Genomic DNA, 26,539 nt, shown 5'->3' on the forward strand with positions numbered 1-26,539 from the left:
TTTGATACCAAATATGTTCTTTCTTTTTCGTTTGTTAGACAGGACCTCAGATTTTTTCCACATGCCGGGCGACATACAGTGCATGACTCTCATTTTATTCACCAATCCAAAAATCAAGACGTCCAAATTAGTTCAGGCTCAATTTTTTTTTATTTACATTTTTTTTACATTATATTTTTTCACTAGTTTGAGGACAAGTTATTCCTAAAAGTGAATTTCTGTACATTTATTTGACTGTTTTCAAACAGTCAATCCAATCCTTAGAGTGTAAAAAGGTAACTAAATCCGTACTTTATTCCAATCCGAGAACACCCAGAACATGGACAAAGATAACGTGAGAACCACTTTATTCTCCGTTCCTATAGACTCACACTGATTATTTTTAATAAGCAATTTTGTATTATGTACAGGTGATCCCCTATTTAAGAACACCTGACTTACTGACGACCCCTAGTTACAAACCTCTAGATTTTGGTAAATGACTGTACTTTAGTCCCAGGCTACAATAAACAGCTGTAACAGTTATCATAGGTGTCTGTAATTAAATTTACTGTCAATTCTGGTTCTTATGACAACCCAACATTTTTAAAATCCAATAGTCGTAGAGACCCAAAAAACTTTGCCTGGAGCTACAATTATAAAGTATACAGTTCCGACTTACATACAAATTCAACTTAAGAACAAACCTGCAGAACCTATCTTGTATGTAACCCAGGGACTGCCTGTATATTATTATTTATTATATTATTATTTTTATTATATTTTACATTTAGATTTATAGTTTCATTGTGAGTTATTTTGTTTTGATTTCTTACGGAAAAAAAATATGGTACTGTATAATGTATTATGAATCTGTTGCTTTTTTCTAGTAACATATAATATGATGGTGATGATGCTATATTAAAAAAAAATGATTGTTACTATTATATTGTAAATATGACACAATTTAAAATGTATTAAATATAAGTAAAGTAATAATAAGCAAAAAAATAAAGAATTACAATTTATAAAATTAAATTTAAGAAACTACTTTAGTGCAGTGTGCTATCCAGTTGATAAAAAAAAATGAAAAACTCACAAGGAATATTGTCATGTAGTTTATTGGACTCCAAAGAGGTGTAGAGTGAAACGTATGCGCCCTATGGATGCCTGATCACCTTATCACTTTTGAGGGGGTACAGAGGGTGCACCAAGGCCCTGGGACCTTGGGATGCCCATAGGAGTAGATAAATAGGAGTAGATAAATCCTTAAATTATACTTTACAGCTATGGAACCGGGACTTTTATTTTATTGGTGTCCAGCAGTTTTAAGTTACACCTCTCGTCATATGTCCCCAGAGAAGATGACATCCCACCTTAAGCGCATGCTTACTTTATAACCCCATCTATGATGACATCATTTTATATTATAAGATGATACCGCACACTGTACTTTAGTGGTCCTTCTGTTGTCTAACATCTACCCCTACTACAGGGTCTAGAATACCTATGGCTCCTCCATTGTATTGAAGAGTCCTCCCATGACTATGTTCATGCCACCTTTACATATTTGCAGGGGCGTAACTACAGTGGTAGCAGACATAGCAACCGCTATGGGGCCCAGGGTGTCAGGGGGCCCCACCAACCAACCTGATACACCAATGAGTGGAGAACATGCATCATTATATCCATATTATGTTGCACATTGTACATCATATTATATGTATATAGCATGTGATGTATATACGCTGCATCTGTGATGTGTATATGTGGTATGTGTTACGGTGTATGGTGTCTGCATATACTGTATGTGTGTATATATACTGTGTGTTTGTATATGTGACTGTATGTGTGTGTATATGCTCTATATGAGTTGTAACTTGCATGTGTGAGTATACAAATATGCATAATTTTTAAGTGGGAAGCGGGGCCCCAATCAGAAGCCTGCTATGGGGTCTTGCCTCTCCTAGTTACGCCACTGCATATTTGCCTAATTATGGTTAACCAATGTTTCAAGACAACTTATTTCTTTGGCAAAAGTGTAGGGAGATGACCCAGAGTATAAACCTACTTTTCGCTCTATTCTATAAACTTCATTATTCCTATTTGCACGTTGCCTGCACTGAAAAAAACTTCCAATTTTATTTGGGAATGGTATGATAAATTCACAAAAAAATCTAATTAAAGGACAGTAAAAGAAAAGAAATTGACATGTGATGCTTTTCCTCAAATCTCATTGAACAGATAAATCGGACTGATCAGACCCATGTAATCAAACGCCTATTTTACTCATCATATGGAAGTTATTTGTTTTCTTTTCCGCAGTCTTTTTTTTTAATTTATCTATTGTTATAAAAATAAAAATAAAAAGTTCTCCCAGATCTCATGTAAGGTTCTGTCTCCCGAAATTAACTAGCGGTGAAGTCAAATTAGAAAGCGCTGGTCTAATTACATGTGTACCGCTAGACTATCAAAGTCATCATAATCTGACTTATTCAAGCTGATCCCTAAACCAAACTCATGTGTCCCTTCACCTCCAGAGTCTGACAAGAGATTGAAGGCTCCTGTTTTCTTGCCCATGTGCAGGGCTGGTTTTCATTAGGAAGTCTCCACACTGGATGCATACCGTGGCGTTTGTAACTGCGGAGAGGGGCCTAATTACCTCATTAAGAGGAGATCTGTTTTCCCAAGGGTCCTGACCTGGAGCTCAGTGGAGGAGTCACTTAGGCGGCTAGGATCTGATTGTGCCTCTGAAGCCCCTGTCTGTTGCACAAGGCTTGTGCCAGAGCTGCAGACCCCTCACCCCATCACTTTTTCTGCCCCCCCCCCTCCCACCTTCTTCATCAGATATGCCTCATACACGTAAAGAGGAATATTATAGCAATCAGTGAATTCTACGCATTACGTTTTTTTGCATTATGTCATCCGAAAACATGACGATGCTGACAGCCATGTTTACTATTACTGGGTACATCAAAGCCGTGAATTGCAGGGACCGTTCATTTTGTTTTGTGGGTTTTTTTATAAATAAAGGTCATTGAAAAAAAATTGAGCATGTTCTAAGTGCAAAGTGGTCTCAGGACTTGAGATTTCAACTTTGACATAAGTACATATTTTGGGGGGACATTTATATAAAGTTTCCCTGCCTCCGCTGGCTTGGTTTCCGTCTAGCTGTCAGTAATGAGGTACATATTTAATATTTCAGTCCCTGGGACATTTTTCTCTCCTGGGGACAGTTTTCGAGCCTGAGTGCCAGTTTCTATTCTGCTAGACCATTCTTCTTTTTGTCTACGCTCCAAAAAATGGAAAGGACAAACTCCACACCATGAAAACTACGTCCCTTATCGGAGCAGAGTCGGAGGATGCGGAAAATTCCACTAATAAATGGATCAGAAAGGAGATGGGGTTCCCCAAAAAAGGCGGAAACCCCATAGTAAATGTCCCCCATTATGTGGTGTAGATTGATTCATTTAAATGGACAATCCCTTTAAGTTCACGGTTGTGAAAATGATGTGACCGCACTATTAGTTATTATTTTGTCGGCAACTCTTACAGAACTTATGAGGTTCCTTTCCCCAAAAAAACGGACTCTCCTGAATCTGGCAGGCTCTAAGATATTGGATTTGGGCACTGTATATGCCCTTGTAATTTCCAAATGTTGGCAAGTATGGTCTATGCTGAACCAAATATTTTTACTAAAAACAGGGGGATGAGTACAAAGGAAACTACATTTGATGCCCCTTATATTGGGCTAACCTGTGCCAGTCTGGTGGTGGCATGAAATGAGGATACAACTAGGGTTTGTAATTACACACATGACATAATCTTTATATAATTCTATTATTGCTATGTCTTAAAATTTGTCTTAAAATTATGCTATGTAATTGTCCTGTATGCAATTGTCTAATATTTAAGCACTGGTTTGCCTTTGATAAACCACCAAACTTCTATACATGATGATCTCCAAACTGTCCTATATTTGTGCATGCTGGGAGTTGTAGGTTCTAATCTAATAGGGGCTCATTTACAATGATATGTTGATATTCTGGGAATGGAGCTGGAACTCATAAGAGCGAATTATTTATGTCCCTGAGCATGTATAATATATAATATGTGTTTAACCCTTGTGTGCGCACTCCTTTGGGTGCTATGATCCTGTTATAAGACCATTTATTTGGATATAGGAATTTATGGATCCACCCCAACCTCCGGCGGTCACCCCATTAGCTCTGAGAAAATCCCCTCTCCTCCTATGGGCACTTGTTGATAGAAGCACTTAACCTCACGTTTTGAAGCACTAGGACACATCTTGAGGAGCTGAAAGAAAAACACTCTGACCATCTAATTTTCCTTTTCGTTTTTTTTTTTTTCTTCCTTTTTTTTTTTTACAAGGGGGGAAAAAAGGGAAGGGGGGTCAAGGGTCAACGCTGACAGAGAAGGAGGGGGCGTGTGGAAAGATTTATCCAAGAACTAGAGAGAGAGAGAGAGAGAGAGAGAAAAGAAAAAGGGAAGAAAAAAAAAGTTCTGTTTTCCTCTAGACGTCAGCAAAAGGCGTTGTTTTTTTTTGGTCACTTGGCTGAAAGTGCATGTGAGTGAGAGTTGGTCCTGCCCTAGAGGGGGAGAGGAGACAGTGAGAGTTCAGGGGAGAAGAGAGGGAAGGAAGCAAGATAGGAGACAGCACAAGAAAGTCAGCGAGTGGGGGAAGTCAAGTCAGAGGAGGGAGACACAGGAGACAAACAGAGAATTGGAGTAACTCAGATCCAAGGGAAGGAGAAGACAATAGCTCAGAAGTTTTTGAAGAACTTTTTATTCAAAAAGTTTTAGTAGTAGAAAAAGGAAAGGGGCAAAGAGAGGTGAAGGGTGTAGGGCAAGTGGCATGGACAGGGATCTTGGCCTGGATAAGTCAGGACCCCCCAATACAATGCGGATTTTGGAAACTCAAGAACTTCCTCACAGCAGGAAGAACTTTAGTGTCAGCCACCTCTTGGACCTTGAAGAAGCAGCGGCCGCAGGGATGCAAGGCTCCCGAGATCTGCGGCCACCGAACGAGGAAGAGGACAAGGACCCCATGACAGGGGGCAGCAGTGACAGCGAAGTGACAGTACAGGAAGGTAAGTCTCCCCGTACCGGTAAAATGATGGGACATCTGGGCTGCACCCATGAGATGCTTCTCAGAGATGGGGAGGGGTCAGCCTTCTTAAGGGGGTGTGTGAATCTCTTGTCCGGATAATTGTTCAAATTAAGAAATATTTTCTACCTCATTGCCTTTGAGATACAGTTATAGCAGGGAGATATCTGTCAGATGCTGTAGAGCTGAGGTTGTCATGTGGCACATCTCGTAGTGATCTCAGTTACGAAGGATCATTATCTTGGGTCAAGTGGCCTAGAAGGGACGATGGGACAGATAGGACTGATGGCAGCTGCTGATGGCATCATACTGTGCATCCACAATGACCACAGAATAGGTAGAGAAGTAGCTGGGCTGAGTTTGTCAGCAGGGAAGTGTCTGTGGCATCACAGCATTCTCTGTGGGTTTAACACCGATTACAAAACCAAAAATTAAATGACCAGCTCAGCTCTGCTACATGCTGCCAATATCATAGCTGCATGTCAAACTTATCCTTGGTCAACTACTAATTGTATATGATGGATGGATCTGGTGAGTCCCGGTATAGTGCCAACTTATTCAGCAGTGCGGTACAATGTACACTCACATCAGCTCCTGCCCTATACCGGCACTTTATCTCCTTTACCTATAGAAATCACACAATAGAGCCAAATTCATAGCGGCCAATTAAAGTAGCATGTTTTTTGGGGTGTGGCTAACAGGGGGCTGTATATATGTATTTAGTCAATAGCCCATGTAATGTATATTCTGGGAAAATAACAAAAGTCGATTGCCGTAGGCTACTCCGTGGCTACGTTCTTGAATTTGCTTTGAAATTATTTTCATTTTCCCTAATTAAAAATTGTAATTTATTGACTCTCTTGAGATATTCAGTCAATATCTTGTCATTTAGAAAGTGGGGGGGGGGAAAGTTTTTTCAATTTTTTTCAATTTTTTTTAGATGAAAACCTTTTAAAACATGAAAAAAACATAATCTTTAAATGATTTAAAAAAATAAACATTTTTGGAAATTTTTAATTAAGAAAAATCTGAAATTGACAATGAACGTAATATTGTTTTGTTTGTAGACACAAAGATTTAAAAAAATATTAGAAGAATTTACTGGGAAAAAATAAGTATAAGAAACTTTCGGCCTTCAATCAAAAATTTCACATTTTTTACTGCCCTGAAAATTTGCTAAATTCTTAATCGTCTATTGCTCATTCACCTCCCCCAATCCCGTCGCTCACAGACCCAGGGGGACAATTTTCAATTATATAAATGGATCCTCGGCGTACATGGAAATGTTTGGTGTTTTTATAGTATATTTCCGCATTTCAATGACTCCCAATGCAGGTTTGGATTAGGGCAGTGATTTTGTACAAATAAATTAGTGACAGGTCTCAAGACGCTGAGGCCTAATGGCTTAGTGGGTGGATGACAACTAATAATAATAATCTTTATTTATATAGCGCCATCATATTTTGTAGCGCTGTATAGATTTTGGGAGGACATAAACAAATAAAATAAGACACTACAGAGTATCAACATAGTCATATGGAACAATAGGATTGAGGGCCTTGCTCATAAGAGCTTACAGTCTATGAGGATGAAGGGGGTGACACAAGAGCTTACAGTCTATGAGGATGAAGGGGTGACACAAGAGCTTACAGTCTATGAGGATGAGGGGGTGACACAAGAGCTTACAGTCTATGAGGATGAGGGGGTGACACAAGAGCCTACAGCCTATGAGGATGAGGGGGTGACACAAGAGCTTACAGTCTATGAGGATGAGGGGGTGACACAAGAGCTTACAGTCTATGAGGATGAGGGGGTGACACAAGAGCTTATAGTCTATGAGGATGAGGGGGTGACACAAGAGCTTACAGTCTATGATGATGAGGGGGTGACACGAGAGCTTACAGTCTATGAGGATGAGGGGGCGACACAAGATCTTACAGTCTATGAGGATGAAGGGGTGACACAAGAGCTTACAGTCTATGAGGATGAAGGGGGTGACACAAGAGCTTACAGTCTATGAGGATGAGGGGGTGACACAAGAGCTTACAGTCTATGAGGATGAGGAGGTGACACAAGAGCTTACAGTCTATGAGGATGAGGGGGTGACACAAGAGCTTACAGTCTATGAGGATGAGGGGGTGACACAAGAGCTTACAGTCTATGAGGATGAGGGGGTGACACAAGAGCTTACAGTCTATGAGGATGAAGGGGTGACACAAGAGCTTACAGTCTATGAGGATGAGGGGGTGACACAAGAGCTTACAGTCTATGAGGATGAGGGTGACACAAGAGCTTACAGTCTATAAGGAGGAGGGGGTGACACAAGAGCTTACAGTCTATGAGGATGAGGGGGTGACACAAGAGTTTACAGTCTATGAGGATGAGGGGGTGACACAAGAGCTTACAGTCTATGAGGATGAGGGGGTGACTCAAGAGTTTACAGTCTATGAGGATGAAGGGGTGACACAAGAGCTTACAGTCTATGAGGATTAGGGGGTGACACAAGAGCTTACAGTCTATGAAGATGAGGGGGTGACACAAGAGCTTACAGTCTAAGAGGATGAGGAGGTGATACAAGAGCTTACAGTCTATGAGGATGAGGGGGTGACACAAGAGCTTACAGTCTATGAGGATGAGGGGGTGACACAAGAGCTTACAGTCTATGAGGATGAGGGGGTGACACAAGAGCTTACAGTCTATGAGGATGAGGGGGTGACACAAGAGCTTACAGTCTATGAGGATGAGGAGGTGACACAAGAGCTTACAGTCTATGAGGATGAGGGGTGACACAAGAGCTTACAGTCTATGAGGATGAGGGGGTGACACAAGAGCTTACAGTCTATGAGGATGAGGGGGTGACACAAGAGCTTACAGTCTATGAGGATGAGGGGGTGACACAAGAGCTTACAGTCTATGAGGAGGTGACACAAGAGCTTACAGTCTATGAAGATGAGGGGGTGACACAAGAGCTTACAGTCTAGGAGGATGAGGAGGTGACACAAGAGCTTACAGTCTAGGAGGATGAGGGGGTGATACAAGAGGTATGACTTACTGGATGAGAAGAAACCCACCTCAGAGACGGCGATTAAATAGAACATAAAACTGTAAATAACTGTAATAATCATTCAAAAATTTCTAGAATATTATTTTAAAAATATACCAGTTTATTCAAGCTTTTCAATAGTTCTATTCAACAATAGATACAGTATCAAAAATATTAATGGTAAAAATAATAATTCATTAGCACTTTATTGTGATTATTCTGACACTGGGAAAGTTTTTAAAGTTAAACCATCAAATTTGGCTTAAATTTTCCAATTACTAGTGTAAACCTTTTCCTCAGTCTATTTCCCTCTTACGTGTGTTGATTTATTCTAAGTACCCCATAAACTACATTTGTTTATACTAAGTGCCCCCTACCAGTGAGCGATAACAAAGCTGCTGCCTAGGAACCTGCAGATGTAGCAGAGCTAACTTTGTCAATTAAATTTATGAGGCCGCGTTGTTTATGTACCCAACGAGTTAAGATAATACATTGCAGATATCACAATCAAATGATAAACACAGCTCTGCTATAGCTATAGATGGCAGGGCATCAAAAGCGGATTTGTACAATTAGCGGAGGTGGATGGACAGATAAGTAATAGACAAATAGATAGATAGAAATATGAGGTACATTTTATCAAGTGAGAGATAATGCAGACTGACAAAGATAGATAGACAACAGATAGATATGAAATAGAAAGATGGAAATATGTAAGAGACATTATAGACAGATAAGTGATAGATAAATGGATAGAAATATGAGGTATGTTTTATCAAGTGAGAAAAAATAAAAAATTTACAAAGATAGATAGAAAAGCAAATAGATATGAAAAAAGATAGATATATATGTGATATTATGTGATAAGCAGATGATAATTGAAATATAGATAGAAAGATAGATAGATAGATAGATAGATAGATAGATAGATAGATAGATAGATATGAGATAGATAGATAGATAGATAGATAGATAGATAGATAGATAGATAGATATGAGATAGATAGATATGGGATAGATAGATAATAGATAGATAGATAGATAGATATGAGATAGATAGATAGATAGATAGATAGATAGATAGATAGATATGAGATAGATAGATATGAGATAGATAGATAGATAGATAGATAGATAGATAGATAGATATGAGATAGATAGATAGATAGATAGATATGAGATAGATAGATAGATAGATATTGTAGATATGTTGTAGGTCTGTGATTTGGCTCCTTGTGATTACATGATCTGAGGTTTTCCATAGGAGAGCAGGTAAATGTCTACATAATTGGTGAAAGGACTTTGTCTAATTCCAGGTCCTCTGAGAGCGGATATTAGATATTTTAATTATTTTTGAGGAAAGCGGTAAATCTGTCCTCCTGGTCTCATTCCACTGAGACAATCTCTCGACATCACAAAATCTGCATCCAATCACTGGCAGATCTTCACCCCACGGCTTCCCGATACATGATGTATGTTCCCAAGAAAATTTCAAAATCCCCTAAATTTCCTTGTCTAGGCCGAGCTCACCCGCCGGAGCAATTTCTTCCTGCACATGTGTGTTGTGATGCGCTTACAACACGTGTGACTTGTATGTGTTCTATTATAGGACGTCCCTTTTTCCAATTACTATTCATTAACTAGAAAGTGGCAACAGAGAAAGATGAGTTGTGAGAAGTCATAAAACTATCAGTCTCCGCTGTGCTACTGTCATGGCAAAATGAAGCCCTCAAGTCCATGAAAATTAAAAATGGAATATAAACAAATGCTCAATTATTTTTTTTAGAATTTTTTTTCTGCACATTTTGGTTCCGATATACAAAACAAAAAATTCTCCAAGTTCAGCTCAGGTGTTGGAGTAAAGCTCACCATACATGTTACATTTAAGTTGACTAATTTTGACAACCGGCTCCCCGACTAGTCCCGATTTCACATGTCAGGGGAGAGTAGATGACAATTGGATTTTCATATCCTTTCGTCTTCAGGGAGATTAGTCACTACCAAAGTTATCCATGGGCGACCTTCTCTCCTTTTCCAATCAGAAATTTTTCAGAAAGGTGAAAATATACACAGGTCATGATGGCAATTCCCAAAATGACAGCCCAACCCTTAGCAATACAGAGCAACAGGATCCATTGCATATACATGACCAATTACGGCTCATGCTTGTGGTCATATACACTACTGAGCCATAACATGGAACCTATAGAAGTCTAGAGGGCCATATGGTACCTCTGTGAGCCTATGATTTTACATGGAGAGTGCATAAAGTTTTATTCTCTCTCTCTCTCTCTCTCTCTCTATATATATATATATATGCATAATATTATTAAACGTGACATGTTTTAACAGAACCCATAAATATCTTCATAATACAGCGCTGTATGCATGCACCATATGGCAGCACACACTAAAACACAGCCACATGGCTATACAACCTCCATATGTATATCCATATCGGGTATATGGGCCCCATATCAATACCCATATATATATAGTCTACATAGGTTCCATATGTATACATATATACATATATATATATATATATATACATATATATATATATATATATATATATATATATATATTTACATATGCATACCCATATCTATATAGGCTATATAGACTTTATATGCATACTGATATCTATATAGGCTATATACAGTATAGACTCCATATTCATACTCATATCTATATAGGCTATACAGTATAGACTCCATATTCATAGCCATATCTTTCAATACATATGACACTTAATTTTCAGATCAGAATAATCATAAAAATAATTTTGTGCAGGCAAATACCAATCTCAGAGCCCCTAGTGGCCAAATCGTCATGAAAAACTTGATATTTCATAAACAGAAAAATTATATGTGAGTATGTAAATAAGCAAATAAAAGAATAAAGAGTGTGATCTCCTTAGCAAATACCCGGCAGCTTGTATTTGATGCGATACAGGGATGTGACGCTTTGTTTGACGGCCGTCCTCCGCCGAGGTAGCTGGGTAATTGTGGAGCGGTGTATAAACAGGGAAATAGTGGATATAATTGATGTCCCTGTTTATAAAACACATCACAAGCTATGTTATCATAAAAGAGATTAGGTTTCCACTATTTCCCTGTTTATACAATACGTTACAAGTAACCAGTGACCCACAGGTCTGCCGGCGGGCACATCAAAGAGGTGTTAAAGGGGAGGGGGGGTAAAAATGACACATTATTTCGGCCTAATTAAGACTACTTTGTTTCCTGACCCATAGTCCTGCTTCTATACATAGGTTTTATTCATCCGCAGGACACTACAAAGGACCCCGGGCCTGCGCTGTGTAACTGTCTTCTGGACTTACATGACTTTTTTCTTTCTCTACTTTTGCCGGTATTATTCCTGGCGTCTGCTAGTGTTGTTTTTGTATCTCCACCCTGCGCAATACAGGCACATGGCTCCTACAAAGAGGGCGGATGGGGGGGCTAAAGATAGGGAGATAGGGGAAAGCAATTACCAATAAACACTCCAACACTGGAAAAAAATCTTGCTGTATTATGTCTAAGGCTATTATTTATTTTAAAAAATTTTAATACATTTTTTTTCAATTATAAAAACTTTAGATAAACTAGTAATGATTAAAGAGTTCAAAATTGTTTCAGTCTTTAATAAATGAACCTAAACAAATTTTATGCAAATTTAATTTACTTACATTTTACATTTCTTTGGCAATTTTTTTTTTAAATATGTCCTAATGTAAAAGTAAGATGTTTTGATTGGATAAATGTAATGGGTTGGCAATTAATAAAAATAAAAAAACAGTGCATAATTTACATTTTTTTAAACTAAAGAGGCGTGATAATACACTCACATTGTCTGGTGAAACTGAGAAAAAATGAGGGGAAATAAAACGACACAAAATTTTTCATCAAGACTTTTTCTTAAAAAAAAAAAAGGTTTCCAATTAATAATGGTAAACGACAAAAAAATATTCAGAGGAAGAAATACATTTTCGAGTTTAGAAATGTGTAATTAAAAAAAATGTAAAAGATGGACTGCTGTTATTTGGGACATATTATTTAATAATAATTTAATAATAATAATATATTATTTACTTTTGCAATTTAAAAAATTAAATGTAATAGTATACAAACACAGACTGGAGTGAACACAAAATTTAAAAAAAAAAAATATATGACATAAAATTTGCTACTGAGGATATTTTTGGATTTTTGCATTTGTAAGGGGAGTGGCTTGTGCAGCCGGTGCAACATATTTAATAATATCTTGGGATCCAATTTGCGATTCCACTTGGACCCCATTTAATTCCAAAGGTAAGACTTTTTGTTGGATCTTGTGCTGGTCTGTTTCACGATTCACAATTTCACAATTATCACGTGACGCGGCTCCGCATTTGCCCCTTTCCTGATAATCTGCCCCACTGTGCTTTGTCTCTGGATGGTTTGACATCTCCTTCCTGCAAACATGGTCTGATTTAGAGTTAGTCACCTTCTTTTTGACAGATGCCAGAGGACAGAAGGCGGAGAGGAGGGGGGTGGGTGTTAATTTTAAAAGATCAAATACTAAAGGAGGAAAAGAAAACCCAGCATGGCGTATTAACCTGTCTCCTACCAGGGAGCGCTCCGATACATCTGCTTCCAAAAGGGAACAATTAAATAAAGCAATTTTTGCAAGACGCCAGTAGTAAAAAATTGAGATTTTCCACACTGTTCTGGCTGGCGTTACTTCTGAACATGGAAATGAACATTGTAATCACCATTTCAATGCACATAAATAAATTACAGTCATGGGGGGGGGGGGGCAGCATGCCAACGCTGGCTTCCAGGTATCATGCCTACCTCCCAGGGTGATATGGCATAGGCTGCAGCTATGTGGTCTAAATCCAAGCCAATGCGCCATGCTCCAGTGTATCATCGTCATACATCCTGTTGTGTTTTTGGAGAGTTTTGTGAAATCTGGGAAATTTAAAAAAATTTTTTTTCCATTTCTGGGATATTACTACAATTTCTCTTCCAGTCTAGGCAGGGAAGAGAGAAGCTCTTACAGCCTTTGTCTGTGATGGAGCCTGTGGCTGAGTTAAGGCGCCAGCATCTGACATTAAACCAGATGTTGGGAGGTGCCGCTCACACGCAAGGAAAGTACAGCCACATGGGCAGGAGAGCAGCACAGGAGGGGCCTGTATATAGTGTGCCTGCAGGCAGGGCTCAAGAGTGGGGAAACGTAACCAGAGAAGTGGCATCAAGCCTTCAAATAGGGGATCTGGGAGGAAACAAGGGAGGAGGAGGAGGGGGGGTGAAAGAAATGGAGAAAGTAAAAAAAAAGTTATAAATAGTCCAAAAGTATATAAAAACCTCTCCAAAATAATCATGGAACATTCTAGAATAAATACTCCCATCTTCAGGCAAGTTGTTAAAAGTCTTATATTTATCTGTTCCTGGAAAGTTGGGTGGAAACCTATATATTTTTATTTCTTATTACCAAACTTCTAGGATCCTGAATGACAAACCAGCTTAGCAGTGAGTAATTCCCTTCATTATTATGACCCTAAAAACCCTAAGTGACAACTATAGAATCAGGGGTATTCTCATCAATAACATTGCAATTGTTCTGAAACTATCCGAACCGATAGCTAAGCTATTTTTGGGAGCTTAAACAGAAGTGAATGAAGAGGGCGATGCATGCACGGGCACCTATACCCTCATTATGATTGCAAAAAGGGTATCAAAGACTTAAAAACAGTAGTATATATAGTATACAGGGGGCAAAAACAAAAGTGTCACTCCAAAAATACCGGCCAACATAGGGGCAGAACACAAAAATATTGGCGACCATAGGGGCAAGATCTTAAAATACTGGGCACAAAAGGGGTGGGACTAAAAAAACTGCCCACAATAGGGGCATGACTTAAAAATACAGACCATATAGAGTCTTCTCTTACCACTTGTGTTATTTTGTATGGTAAAGGGGACTTTGGACCCTCTTAGGTACTAGAGGCTGGATGTGACTGCTTCCTCCTTTATAGCTAACCCCTGGCTCTAATGCCCAACATATAGGTTGTTAAATCACATTCTCCAAAACCTCTGGATATAACAAAACAGCAGCTGAATCCAAATTAATGGAGTTTGATCGCAAGGCTAAAGTAGTGATGTTGTCTATAGAAACAATAGAATAAGGTTGTATCTTAAAGTGTCTTAAAGCCCTCTTGAAAATCTGAGCCGGAATCTGATTTGTTTCTATGGGTAACTTCTATCCTTTTACCTTCCACTAGTTTTGATAAATCTCCCTGAGATTAATGTAGTACAGAAAGACAAGAGCCAGGAGGGATGATAAACTGGAGGTAGAGGCCGGGATCCAAGACAAAAAAAAAAAATCCAGGATTCGAGGCGGCACCAAGACACTAATTGTAACCACATTGGATTGTTGTTGGTAATGAGATGAGAGGCACGGTGATACGAGGTCAGCGAATGTTATGATCATCACTGAATGGGACTGAGGAAAGCTTTACAGAGGGTCCAGCCCGGCCGGCGTGTGGTATTAAAGGATAACCGCACTGTTAAGGGGGGGGGGGGGGATTTTAAAAAAAAAGTTCTTGAGAATAAGTTAACATAATTTCCATTGCTGGGAAAAATTGCTTCACCACAAACTGCATCGACGCCTAAAAACCACAGGCCCTGACTGACTAAACGGTGCTCCGCGGTAGATAAGTCTGCGGCTGAGGGTATAAGTGGCATTGAGGGGCAGCTCAGGCCTGTCCAATAGATGAACCTCTACAGGGCCCCTATCGGTGGCAAAGGTCCCCCTATTCTGCATAGGATCCACATGCATTGCCTGTCTGTTAATGGTGATGCAGCAGTGCTGGATGTGTTCACTGTATTAGGGCTGTGTTTGACATAACTCTACTAAGACAAAGCTAACTACACACAAAGAATAAGGAACAATTTCAGCTCCGAATGCTAATGCTACATCCGAATAAGTGAACCACCCTTCATGTTTTTATGACATCATGCGTTACAGAATCCATAAATATAGGACACACCTATTTATGAGAACCAGCGGCTCTGGCCACCAATATCATTCCTGTTCTTCAGGTTAGAGAATAAAGGTCATTAAAGGGGTGATCACATAATTGTAAAGAGTATTCCCATGTAAATGTCCTATAGATACTGGCTAAACCTCTAGGAATTGTAATAGCACAGTACAGAGACTAGATAGCTGTAACCTGCATATCCTACATAACCTATAGATAAGTCAAAAAAGTTTGAGTTGGGAAAACCCTTTTTATCACTAAGTACTGTAACTTTTTTCCATACTTTGCATATAATTTTTTAAATCTCTGCTTGCAGTCAGTGAACTGGATTTCTCTTTTTATATCCAGCAGCTAATTTACATGTGTTATACTTTTCCAAGCTGGGAATTTGCTACAATTGTGTCCAACTTAGGCAGTAATCAGTGCAACTACCTGGACACACTGACACACTGTAACAAATTATCTGTACAATAGAAATTTGTGATGCTGGTGTGTATTATTATATTACTGTATCACGTATGATTCCTTAACAAAATTATAAGGGTCGAAAGAGTATCTAAGTAGGGGAACACAATTTATACTAATACAGATTTAGGTTTCATATCTTTTATAGGAAAAGGTAGGTATGTGAACAGAGGGGGTCAGGTTACCGTATTACCTCCATATGTCTTATTACAGATCATGATTGCCCAAAACATCACTTCCCCTTGCGGGGCGTGATACGTACTTCATTACGTATCCTTACACAGTGGTTAGCTTTTACCTCTGATTTTATGATTTGCCCAAATTATCTGTGTGGGAGATAACAGCCAGCTCTGCTTTTCCTCCACAATGTGGAAGTTGATTTATACAATCATTACTCAGTTATCTCTAAAGAAAGTCATGTATTATCATTTCCTTCAAGATGAAAGTAAAAAAAAGAGAAACTTCAGCTTCTTTTGTTAAAGAGAAATTGAAGCAATTTACACCATATTTCCCAAGTGTATTGTGTACATAAAGCTATAATTCTATTATAATATTATTTTATGAATAATTATATACATTTTTATATTATAAAATAATAGTGCCAACAGCGCTGATATAATAGCACATTAGTTTGCTATATGATATCGCACCATATGATAGAAGTGTAGTCCATGATGCTGAGAGTTGGACGGTGACTTGGCAATTGCTTTACCAGTTATTTATTGTGCCCAATCTTCTTGCACTTCCCTTTTCTTGTTTTAGATTTAAGCTACTTATACATTTACAGAGTGGGGTGGGGGGTCAGTTGAATTGCTTACCGTATATACTCGAGTATAAGCCGACCCGAGTATAAGCCGAGACCCCTAATTTCAACACAAAAAACTGGGAAAACCTATTGACTTGAGTATAAGCCGAGAGTGGGAAATGCATTGGTTACAGCCTCCCAGTATATAGTCTGCCATCCCCTGTAGCATACAGCCTACCCAACCCCTGTAGCATACAGCCTACCCAGCCCCTGTAGAAGAAAAAAAAATAACACTGTACTCATCTTTCCGACGTCCTCTATAGGTCCTCTTCTGTCTCAGACTGTCTCAGACAGAAGAGGACCTATGGGTGACGTCAGAAAGGTGAGTTTTGTCTTTATGTTTTTAGTTGACTCGAGTATAAGCCGAGTTAGGGTTTTTGAGCACAAATTTTGTGCTGAAAAACTAGGCTGATACTCGAGTATATAAGGTATTTTGCTATTTTGACCCTGTCAAACCAATCCATATGAAGAATATCCTTCATACTGCTTCCATTTTGGATATTTTGGGAGTCATTTACTAGTTAAAATGGTAAGTATAATATTAAGTTTACATTTGTTGATGGAGGGCAGCATGGAGAGAATGGAAGGCATGGAGAGAATAGATGGTAGCAGGAAAAGACACAATGTAGGGAATGGAGGACAACATGTATAGAATATAGTACTATAGTATAGAAGGTTCCGTTGATGGCACCATGGAGGGAATTACCGAGATAATGTAATGCACCATGGAGAGAATGGATAGCACCATGAAGAGAATGGGAGGTATCATGTAGAGAATGGAGTGCACCATGGAGTGAATGGAGGGCACCATGGAGTGAATAATGGAGATAATGTAATACACCATGGAGAGAATGGATAGCACCATGAAGAGAATGGGAGGTACCATGTAGAGAATGGAGTGCACCATGGAGTGAATGGAGGGCACCATGGAGTGAATAATGGAGATAATGTAATACACCATGGAGAGAATGGATAGCACCATGAAGAGAATGGAGGGTACCATGGAGTGAATGGAGACCACCATGGAGAGAATGGAGGGCACCTTAGAGAGAATGGAGGGCACCTTGGAGAGAATGGAGGGCACCATGGAGTGAATGGAGAGCACCATGGAGAGAATGGAGGGCACCATGGAGTGAATGGAGAGCACCATGGAGAGAATGGAGGGCAACTTGGAGAAAATGGAGGGCACCATGGAGTGAAGGGAAGGTACCATATAGATTAACTATATATTTTTTATCTGGCAGAAGGGTCACTTTAATGATCATGGGGGCTCCTGCCTGCCCACTTTTAGTATGTCCGTCCCTTTTGCCCCTGGGTCCTCTACCCATTAAAAATAAACACACACTCGGGACCAAATGTGCATATCTATGGAAAAATTGTGTAAAACAGCTGTTGTTTAAAGGGGCTGCATAGCATGTGTATAGTTGGCTTGATATAAGGCAGTCAGTCTCGGTGACCTGCCTGCGGCATGTACAGTGCATTTGGCAAAAAAACCCTTTTGTTTTGCTGATAGGGCTTAAAGTTAAAAATAGCGTCCCCCTGTCATGAATGTGCATGTATAAGCCGCCTAGTACAGAACCTGTGTGTTGTAGAGGGCTGGTGGGTGCCACCTCTGCCGCGATTCATAGCCGGCCACTTTTTGTACTGTAAATGTTGCTTTTACTAATTGGAGACTAGTTCCAGCAAAAGCAATTATCATCAAGTGTATTACAGGCATCAGTTGTGGTCCAGGTATAATAAAAGCTGTGTTTCCCTTAGAGCAGCTGTGGTGGCAGCAAAGGTTTTAGCGGGGAGGGCAGTCATTCCTGTCAGCGGCTCCATTCCCCTCACGGCTAAAGAGGTGAAAAATCCATGAGAACATTTTTGTGCAACATGATCACTAACCCACATCCCCTTCCTCTCTGATTCACTAGTCTGCAAGTCCAAGGCTAACCCCTTCCATTCCAGAAGGGTCTGCAGAGCCCGGCCGGGCATTGGACACCTTGGGTTGGTCACATTGGTGACTTATCTCTATGTTGTATTCCCCCCTACCCCCAAGGCCTTTATTCTATGGCCAGGTTAATACTTCATAATTTTCCATAACTCTACTTGCTGTCAATGAATTTAACTTTTTACATTGATAGGTTGGACCTTTATCCTGATTACACAAAGATGTTGATAAATTTGCTGTATTATTATTATTATTATTAAACTATGTAATTTGTTACAGTGTATCCATGTAGAAAAAAAGAGTCTTAGACACAGGGTAAATCTGTGCTTGTCTTCTCTAGAGTTCCTTATAGTTAACACATTGAAACAGACCTATGTAAAAGAATTACAGCTGTGTAAAAATATTATAGAACATCAGAATGTGTTATCTAAATTTTTACAGATGATTCATTGAAAGAGGTGAAACAATATAAAGTATATAGCTCAATATAGATGCAATGCACCATTTCACCTGTGGGGGTGCTGCAGGGAAAATGAATACTTGGTGCTGTGTTTTCTATCAGATCACAGTGGGGGATTTAGCTGGCAGGTAGGCCCTGCAGAGAGACTCCCTGTGATCATCTTATTTTGAAATGACCTTTCTAACAAACAAAAGTGCCTATTTAATGAAAACTTCACCTTTAAATACTAGGGTATTGTAATTATAGCAATAAATACCTTTTAGTGGTTGTAATTTGACTTTTTGACATCTGCAATGAAAATGTACCTGTAGGCAATAACAATAACGACTAGTCTTCTTCTGTAGAGAACAACTGTGTCCCATTGACTGTGCCAGGGAGTGCAGTCATAGGGAACACAACTCCACAACACATATTGGTAGAGAAAAAGTTCATAGAAATTTTGACAAGTATAACATTTCCTTACAGTAGGGCTAGGTCCTCCTTTCCCCTTCTTGGATTATTACCCATCATGACAAATGGTTGAGAGTCAAACACTAAATTAAGAATATAAATAAAAGTGACATTATTTATCTCCTGATGTAAGGATAGCACTTCATCCAGCCCAATAAAAATACTTTACTGGCGGAGCAGTTTAAATAATATATGGCTGCACTTAGCAGTATCTCTCCCACATCTGCTATCTGATGTTTTACTGCATTGGGCCTTTAAAGGGGTTGTCCAGGCTTAGAAACTGCACCTCCATTGCCCATGAGTTGTTTCTGCAGCTCAGTCCCATTCACTGAAATGATGGTGAAATACATGCAAAACCAGATTTATATCATGGATAAGAGTGCTGCTATTTTTGGTATATAAAAAATATATAGTATATATATATATAGTATAGTTTATATATATATAGTATATTTATATAGTGTATATTTAAGTATATTAAAAAAGTTATTTTAGTTATTATAGTTATAAAAATAATAACTAAAATAACTATTTATTCACCAAGTGTCCCCTTGTTGAGAGATCCAGCAATCAGTCGTAATCTGTGAGGAAACAAGTCAGGAAGTGTTCAATTTCCCTGCAGCACCCCTAGAGGCGAAACTAAGCATTACACAATGCCTATTCAAAATTATCTAGCGCAGGTCAGGTCCTGCAGAGCAAGAAACGCTCTTTATAGCTACCCTCCACCCTAACTGGGACATGAGAATCGTGAACAGACTGCCCCCTCTATTTACCTAAAATTCTCCAGGGAACCCCTTTAAGAACACCATAATTTTAACAGGAAGACCTCAAAATCTTAAACTATTTTCCATGTTGTAAACTGATAGATGCTTTCCTTCACCTTTTACTTCTTTCCAAATATCTCAAATACAAATTTACTGTGGGTCTCATTTATAAGCACAAAAGAACAGGCCTTGTTGCCTATAGCAACCAATCAGAGTTTAGCTTACAATTCTTAAACTCCTGTGGACAACTCTGGCCCTATATTTAGGACGCCAAAAGACTAATTTGACATATATGTTCACGTTAGATTATAAATAGTTACGGCTGCCTAAATTGTCACCTAGTAATAATTTATAGTGTGTGTATTTTTACATCATCCTCCATGTCTTCTACCTGAGGTGGTCATCTGACCAGGCCGCACCGTATTAACTCTGCGTTGTGTTAATTTGTAAAATCCTCTGAGAGACCCATTAGAATTAGCTTATTTTTCCTCACCTGTCATCATCCGAGATCGAATTTCCAGTTTATTTTCCAGTGGAGCTGTTAATTAATTAAATGGCCGATCTGGTGACGGGTTAAAGGAGGGTGGGGGGCTCTCGAAAAGGACGCATTATACCCTCATCGCCTCCTAGAGAATAATAAACATTGAAATACACTCCCATAGCGCTGCCCGGCCGCTGTTTATTTATATATTTGTGGAAGATTTATAGTTTTTTTTGCCTCTCCCAGGACCCATACCCAGATGACAGAAAAACTTGCATTAAAGGGCTGTAAATAGTATGTGTAACCCTTTCCGCCATGTTGTATTGCCCTCAGCCCCTGCACAGGGGCTCGGTGTCATAGTTATTCCACAGGCCGTCTCACTGGGGTGTTGTACTGAAGCGATAATTCCAAAGGATTAGCTATTATTTATAGAGTCGAAGTGTTAACATAGCCGAGTCGAATAGCTACACTTTCAAGGCATTACCTTCTATACACCAAAATCTCACACACACAGAACGTCCCCGTAGTATTGTACAGGTATGGAAATCCTTTCAGCGCCCTCGGTGTTAACCTCGTAGCCGTTCCTTTAAATTTTTTCTTTTTCTTTTTACCTCATTGAAAAAGGCCACAAGCACAGAAAAAAAGGAAGAAAAAAGTTATATTTTTTATTGAAAAATTACCAAAAAAAATACTTTATTAGGTGTAGGGTCCAATTATCCGGCTGTAAATAGCAGCTCTTGTGGCAAAATAACCTAAGGTTATTTCACGGCTCTTGTAATTACGTTGTGACATCATAGCTAGAGAAAAATTAGGAACAAATGTATGGATTTATAATCGCGTACAATAGGTATTCAGCAGATTTTCCATCTTTGTTAAATTTGCCTAGTCCGCCGTTGGCAAGATGGAGCGTTATGGATGTATTTATTTGGAAGAATTTTCAGCATCGCCACCCAGTGGTCAATGCGGGTTATTTCAAGGTTGGATGTGTAATGTAATTTATAATATTAATCTTTAATATTATAATATCCTTTTTCCATACTCTATAATTGGTAATAATATTGTAGGATGATTAATTCCTCTTCTGGATACTGTAAATTTATGAATTCTGCTTTTCATCTCAGGCACATCCTTCTTCTAGCTAATTATACGGAACTATAGCTTCCACACCCAAATGTTGCCCTTTTCCCTGTTTAGCCACCATTGTGTATTACATATGAGGTATCATATACACCAGATTGCTAGCACTAGCAGCATTTCTACTTTATATAGATTATCCCAAGATTCTAAGATCTCATTCAGAATCAATGGCCTAAAATGGTCTGGAAGTAGAGGACTCTCTTGGCTACATCTGTCTTGAGTTATTCCTTTTTAAAATGAGAACTTCCTACTATCTCAATGTGCAGGACTATCTTAGTTAAATCAGCAGGTGGAGGACTCTCTTAGACAGGGTCGTCTCCAGGTTTCATTAGACCCCTGGGCGACAGAGCCTCAGTGGGCCCCTCTGCAGTGAATTAACGTGGCAGCATTCAAAATTCAGAAACGAAAAAAGTCTCCTGTTTACTAGTTTATCCTACCACTTCATGGTTTTTATATATAAGCCCCCACCCCCACACCCTATGGATTGCTTATGTACAGCCTTATGTGCCCCCCCAGCAGCTCTGGACCCCTTAACTTGCCCAGGTAACCTCAGTGCTAGCCCCGGCCCTGCTCTTAGATACATATTCTATGAACTGGAGGACTCTCATAGATACATATTCTATGAAGTGGAGGACTCTCTTAGATACATATTCTACATAGTGGAGAACTCTCTTAGATACATATTCTATGAAGTGGAGGAATCTCTTAGATACATATTCCACATAGTGGAGGACTCTCTTAGATACATATTCCACATAGTGGAGGACTCTCTTAGATACATATTCCACATAGTGGAGGACTCTCTTAGATACATATTACACATAGTAGAGGACTCTCTTAGATACATATTCCACATAGTGGAGGACTCTCTTAGATACATATTACACATAGTGGAGGACTCTCTTAGATACATATTACACATAGTGGAGGACTCTCTTAGATACATATTCTATGAAGTGGAGGATTATGTTAGCTAGCTATATTTACTGTAGAGAGGTAGAAGGCTATCTTCTTAACCAACTCTGCCTTTAAGCATAGGGATATCTGCCTTAAGGTGTGAACTATGTTTGGAGGACTCTCTTAGACACAAGTTTCTTGAAGTGGATGGCTCTTGGCTATATCTGCTGTAAAGTGAAAGATTATCTTCTAACTAATTCTATTGAAGCCTTAAATGTGGGAACTATGGACTCTATTACATACATATTCCTTGAAGTGGAGAACTCTGTAAGCTATATCTACTTAATCATAGCTACATAAGCCTGGACATTAAGGACTATATTTTCTATCTCTGCCTTGCAATGAAGGACTATCTTAGCGGCATCTGTCTTGAGGTGGGAAACTGTCTGAGCTAATTTGCCTTAAAGTGGAGAGTTATATTAGCTACATCTGGTTTTTGGGAGCCCCATTGTTCCTACATCACTGCTCATACTGCCTCCACTAAAGTTAAAAGGAGCCTTGGGTGAGGGACTTGGCCTCCTAAAGATTGAACTTTGGGAGATGTTCTTACTATTTATTGCAAAATACCTAGAGTATTAAGTTAGCTGTTTATATTAATATTCTTGGGGTAAAGGACTTATTGTGCATTAAAATGAAAATCTAACGTCAGAGGTTCAGAGTGGAGCATTAGAAAGTTATTAGTTTTTCAGTAGAGTTTTTTGGGGGTATTATGAATGTGGGCCAAGGTCAGGAAGCCTTTATTCACCCTGCTCACCCTCATAAAGCAGTGAGGTAGGAAAACCTTCTCTGCAGCTCATAACACTTACATTACAGCTCCATCAGAGCAGGCTGTGGAATTCAATATAACATGCTAGACCCAAAGCTGGAAGCATTTAGTGAAGGCAACAGTGTTTCCCAGAGGATAAAGTCTTCCAACTTAACTTTTTATATGGAATGTAATGCATGCAGTGGATGTTATATGGCTACATAAAACTAACCATACACAGTGAGAGGTTTGCCGACACCTACATATCCCCATTATCAGCCTCTGCCTCATTGAAGAGGTTATAAAAAATAATAGTAATGCATGACCTATTAACTGTATGAATGCCCCCCTTTTTTTATTCCAAAAACAGCGCCGTCTTTGTTTATGGCTGTTTTTGGGATTGCATCCTTTATCTGTTGCACTACAAGACACAGCTCATTGACATGGGTGACTATGTTGCTGGTCAAACCTTTAAGAGGCCCCTTTAAACAAAATACATTGTCACCACTAACGGTGGTTTGCTACAAATTACCCGGCATACTATCCATCCATCTTGTTACTAGTTCTTCTCCTTCTTGTTTTCTTCCCTTATTCCATGAGAAATGTAATTGTTTGTCTCCAAATAATTTCTACATAAAAGCATTTTAGCTATTGGCCCTATAAAATTCTCTCCTATCAAAAAACATGCATTTGACAGTATGCCATAGAAGTGCCAGTTTCAATGTGTCAAAGATGATCCGTCTTAGCCAGTTGCACTATTTTGATACCGAGTACCACTGTATTGCTCTTTAATTGACATACCATTTAATGGCTACCCTAACACTCCCAAATTTAGATCCCTGATGCATTACAAGTGATCCTGTTGCTTTTCTCAAAAACCTTATTACTAGTGAATAGTTTAGACTCTCTGCTTCATGCCAATTCATATCTGGAAAGACGGAAAAATATATGGTCTCTTGACACCACATCCCTTACCAGTCAGCCTCACATTACTCAAAAGTTTAGCTCGAGATCTGATGGCAGAAATTGACAATTCTCAATCTAGACTTATGACTTTCAGCAAAATTAATCAGATATATATATATTTTAAAACAGGTTTATCTAGCACTTAACTTTTACACAGTTGTAATATTGGATATCCAATCCTTATTGTGGACACTCGGGCCCTTTTTATGTGTCGCAAGATCCATTTTTTGACTCACAAATAGTGATTTTGTGTGATTTTACATTGTATGGGGGTTTCCCAAACAATGTAAAATTGGTGGGGATCTCAGTGAACCCACAGATCACAAGAACGGAGGATCCAAGGTAGGTCCATCACTCCCTAAGGTTAGTGGAGCAGACGGCCGTGCATGTCCATTCTGCACTATTCATCTCATCACTGAGGCCACCACCAATCAGCAAGCTAGGCCCTGTCCTGTGGATAGGGCCTACTTGTATCGGAGGAAAACCCCTTTATAATCTGATGCTCGGTAGAAAGTGTCTGAAATGACTACCCGCATTCAAAAAGGCATCATAGAACTTGGTAGATTTTTTTTTGTGGGTCCAAGTGTGCGCCACAAATGGGTGTCAGTAGACTAGAAAGGAAACGTGTTGGGCAGAAAAAGCAGCACCCAAATTGAAAGTCATGAGTGTCCGAAAAAGAGGAAATTTGTGGCGCAGACAAATATTAAATAAGACAAAGGAGGCATACCCCCAAAAAAGGAACAGCCCATTGCCAAAAACTGGTGCAAACAGCATAATAAATGTACCCAACTATGTCTAAATGCCCAAATTATTAGTAATGGCCGGAATAATAGATGGGTCCCCTCATTGGTTTGGTATCTGCATGTGGAAGTTGTTAAAGTTTTGTTAACAATTGCACGCCGGAGCCCCCTGCATAGCTCTAGTTGACATGTCGTCATCCCCCTCTGTATCCTGACTGTGAATAATACTTATCATATGTTAAGTGCAGAAAACAGACACTGCTTTGCACAAACCTTGAGTAAGGGAGAGATAACATGATGCTAAGGGAGTCTTGGGATGTAGACCATGATCGCAGGAGGGGGGATCCTGGAGACATTATGTCATGGTTTATGTTGCGGGCATCAAATTCCAAATTTCTGCTGTTAAATTTTGTAAAAAAAAAACCCTTTGTGCTCCAATAGAGGTAACTGGGAGCTATTTGAGAAATGATGGAAGGAAATTTTTCTAAAATGCAGCAATATGATGTGTGTTTTATTTAAAGATTGTTTGTTTGTAGCTCACTCCCTTTACTGTGCCATACCTAAGGAGGACTTACCTTAATGATCATAAGTTACAGTCTTTACTATATACAGAGCTGCATTGGTTATCAGCCAACAAACTTGTTGTCCCCTAGAAGCTGGGTTATTTTGCAGTCACACCGGATCCCAGTAATAAACCATACCCAGTAGTCAACCCTACCTTAAAGGGGTCGTCAGAATAATTACAAGTCTTTATTTCTTTAATGGCAACATATTCTGAAGCGCTTTACAGATCATTATCTCCATATACAAACAAAATAACATAGTAAAACATACTATTAATACACAATTGGAGTGAGAGCCCTGCTTGCAGGAGCTTACAATATATTCAAATTTAGTATTGATGGCCCTTCCTCCAGATATTGGCACCACACAGGGAGATGAAGCTCCACGTATCTGGTAGAAGCTGTAGATACAGCCGCAGCCGCTATTCACTTACAATGTTTTCTGCGGCTTCTGCCTAATACAGAGGTAGGGGGAATTGAACAGGTGATGGGTGTCAGATCCATATCTATCAATACCAACCCCTCTAAAGGAAATCTACCATCAAAATCAAACATGATAAACCAGGGACACCATGACCTCCTTCCTTCTCAAATCTACTTTTAAAATTATGCTAATGAGCCAGAAGGGCTGGGAGGATACAAGTGACCCCCCATGCTGTAGCTTTACAAGCTGTTACACTGTGCAGAAGCACTTCCACCTTCTACTGTGTGAGATTACATCAGACAAAGGGAAGGGGAAGAGCTGAAGCATGGAGGAGCTCTGGTAACACCCACAGAGCCCTTCTGGTTAATTAGTATAATTATTAAAGTTTATTTTAGTAGGAAGGAGGCCAAATATAAGTAGATACCACAGTTACGGTGCCTGGATCTATGAGTATGTGTCCCTGGTTTATCAT

At 39.2% G+C, this 26,539-nt stretch overlaps 1 protein-coding gene across 1 annotated transcript in view; it reads left to right on the top strand.

The window, feature by feature from the left end:
• Positions 1-4,554: 4,554 nt before the first annotated feature.
• PRRX2 (paired related homeobox 2) overlaps positions 4,555-26,539 on the top strand; it is a 28,728-nt gene continuing 6,743 nt past the window's right edge. The window contains exon 1 of the mRNA XM_072124430.1: positions 4,555-5,090. Coding sequence (XP_071980531.1) covers positions 4,856-5,090 — 235 coding nt within the window. The 5' untranslated portion in view covers positions 4,555-4,855. The remainder of the gene's footprint in view (positions 5,091-26,539) is intronic.

This window comes from Engystomops pustulosus, chromosome 9, assembly GCF_040894005.1.
Source record: "Engystomops pustulosus chromosome 9, aEngPut4.maternal, whole genome shotgun sequence".
In the NCBI taxonomy this organism is placed as follows: Eukaryota; Metazoa; Chordata; class Amphibia; order Anura; family Leptodactylidae; genus Engystomops; species Engystomops pustulosus.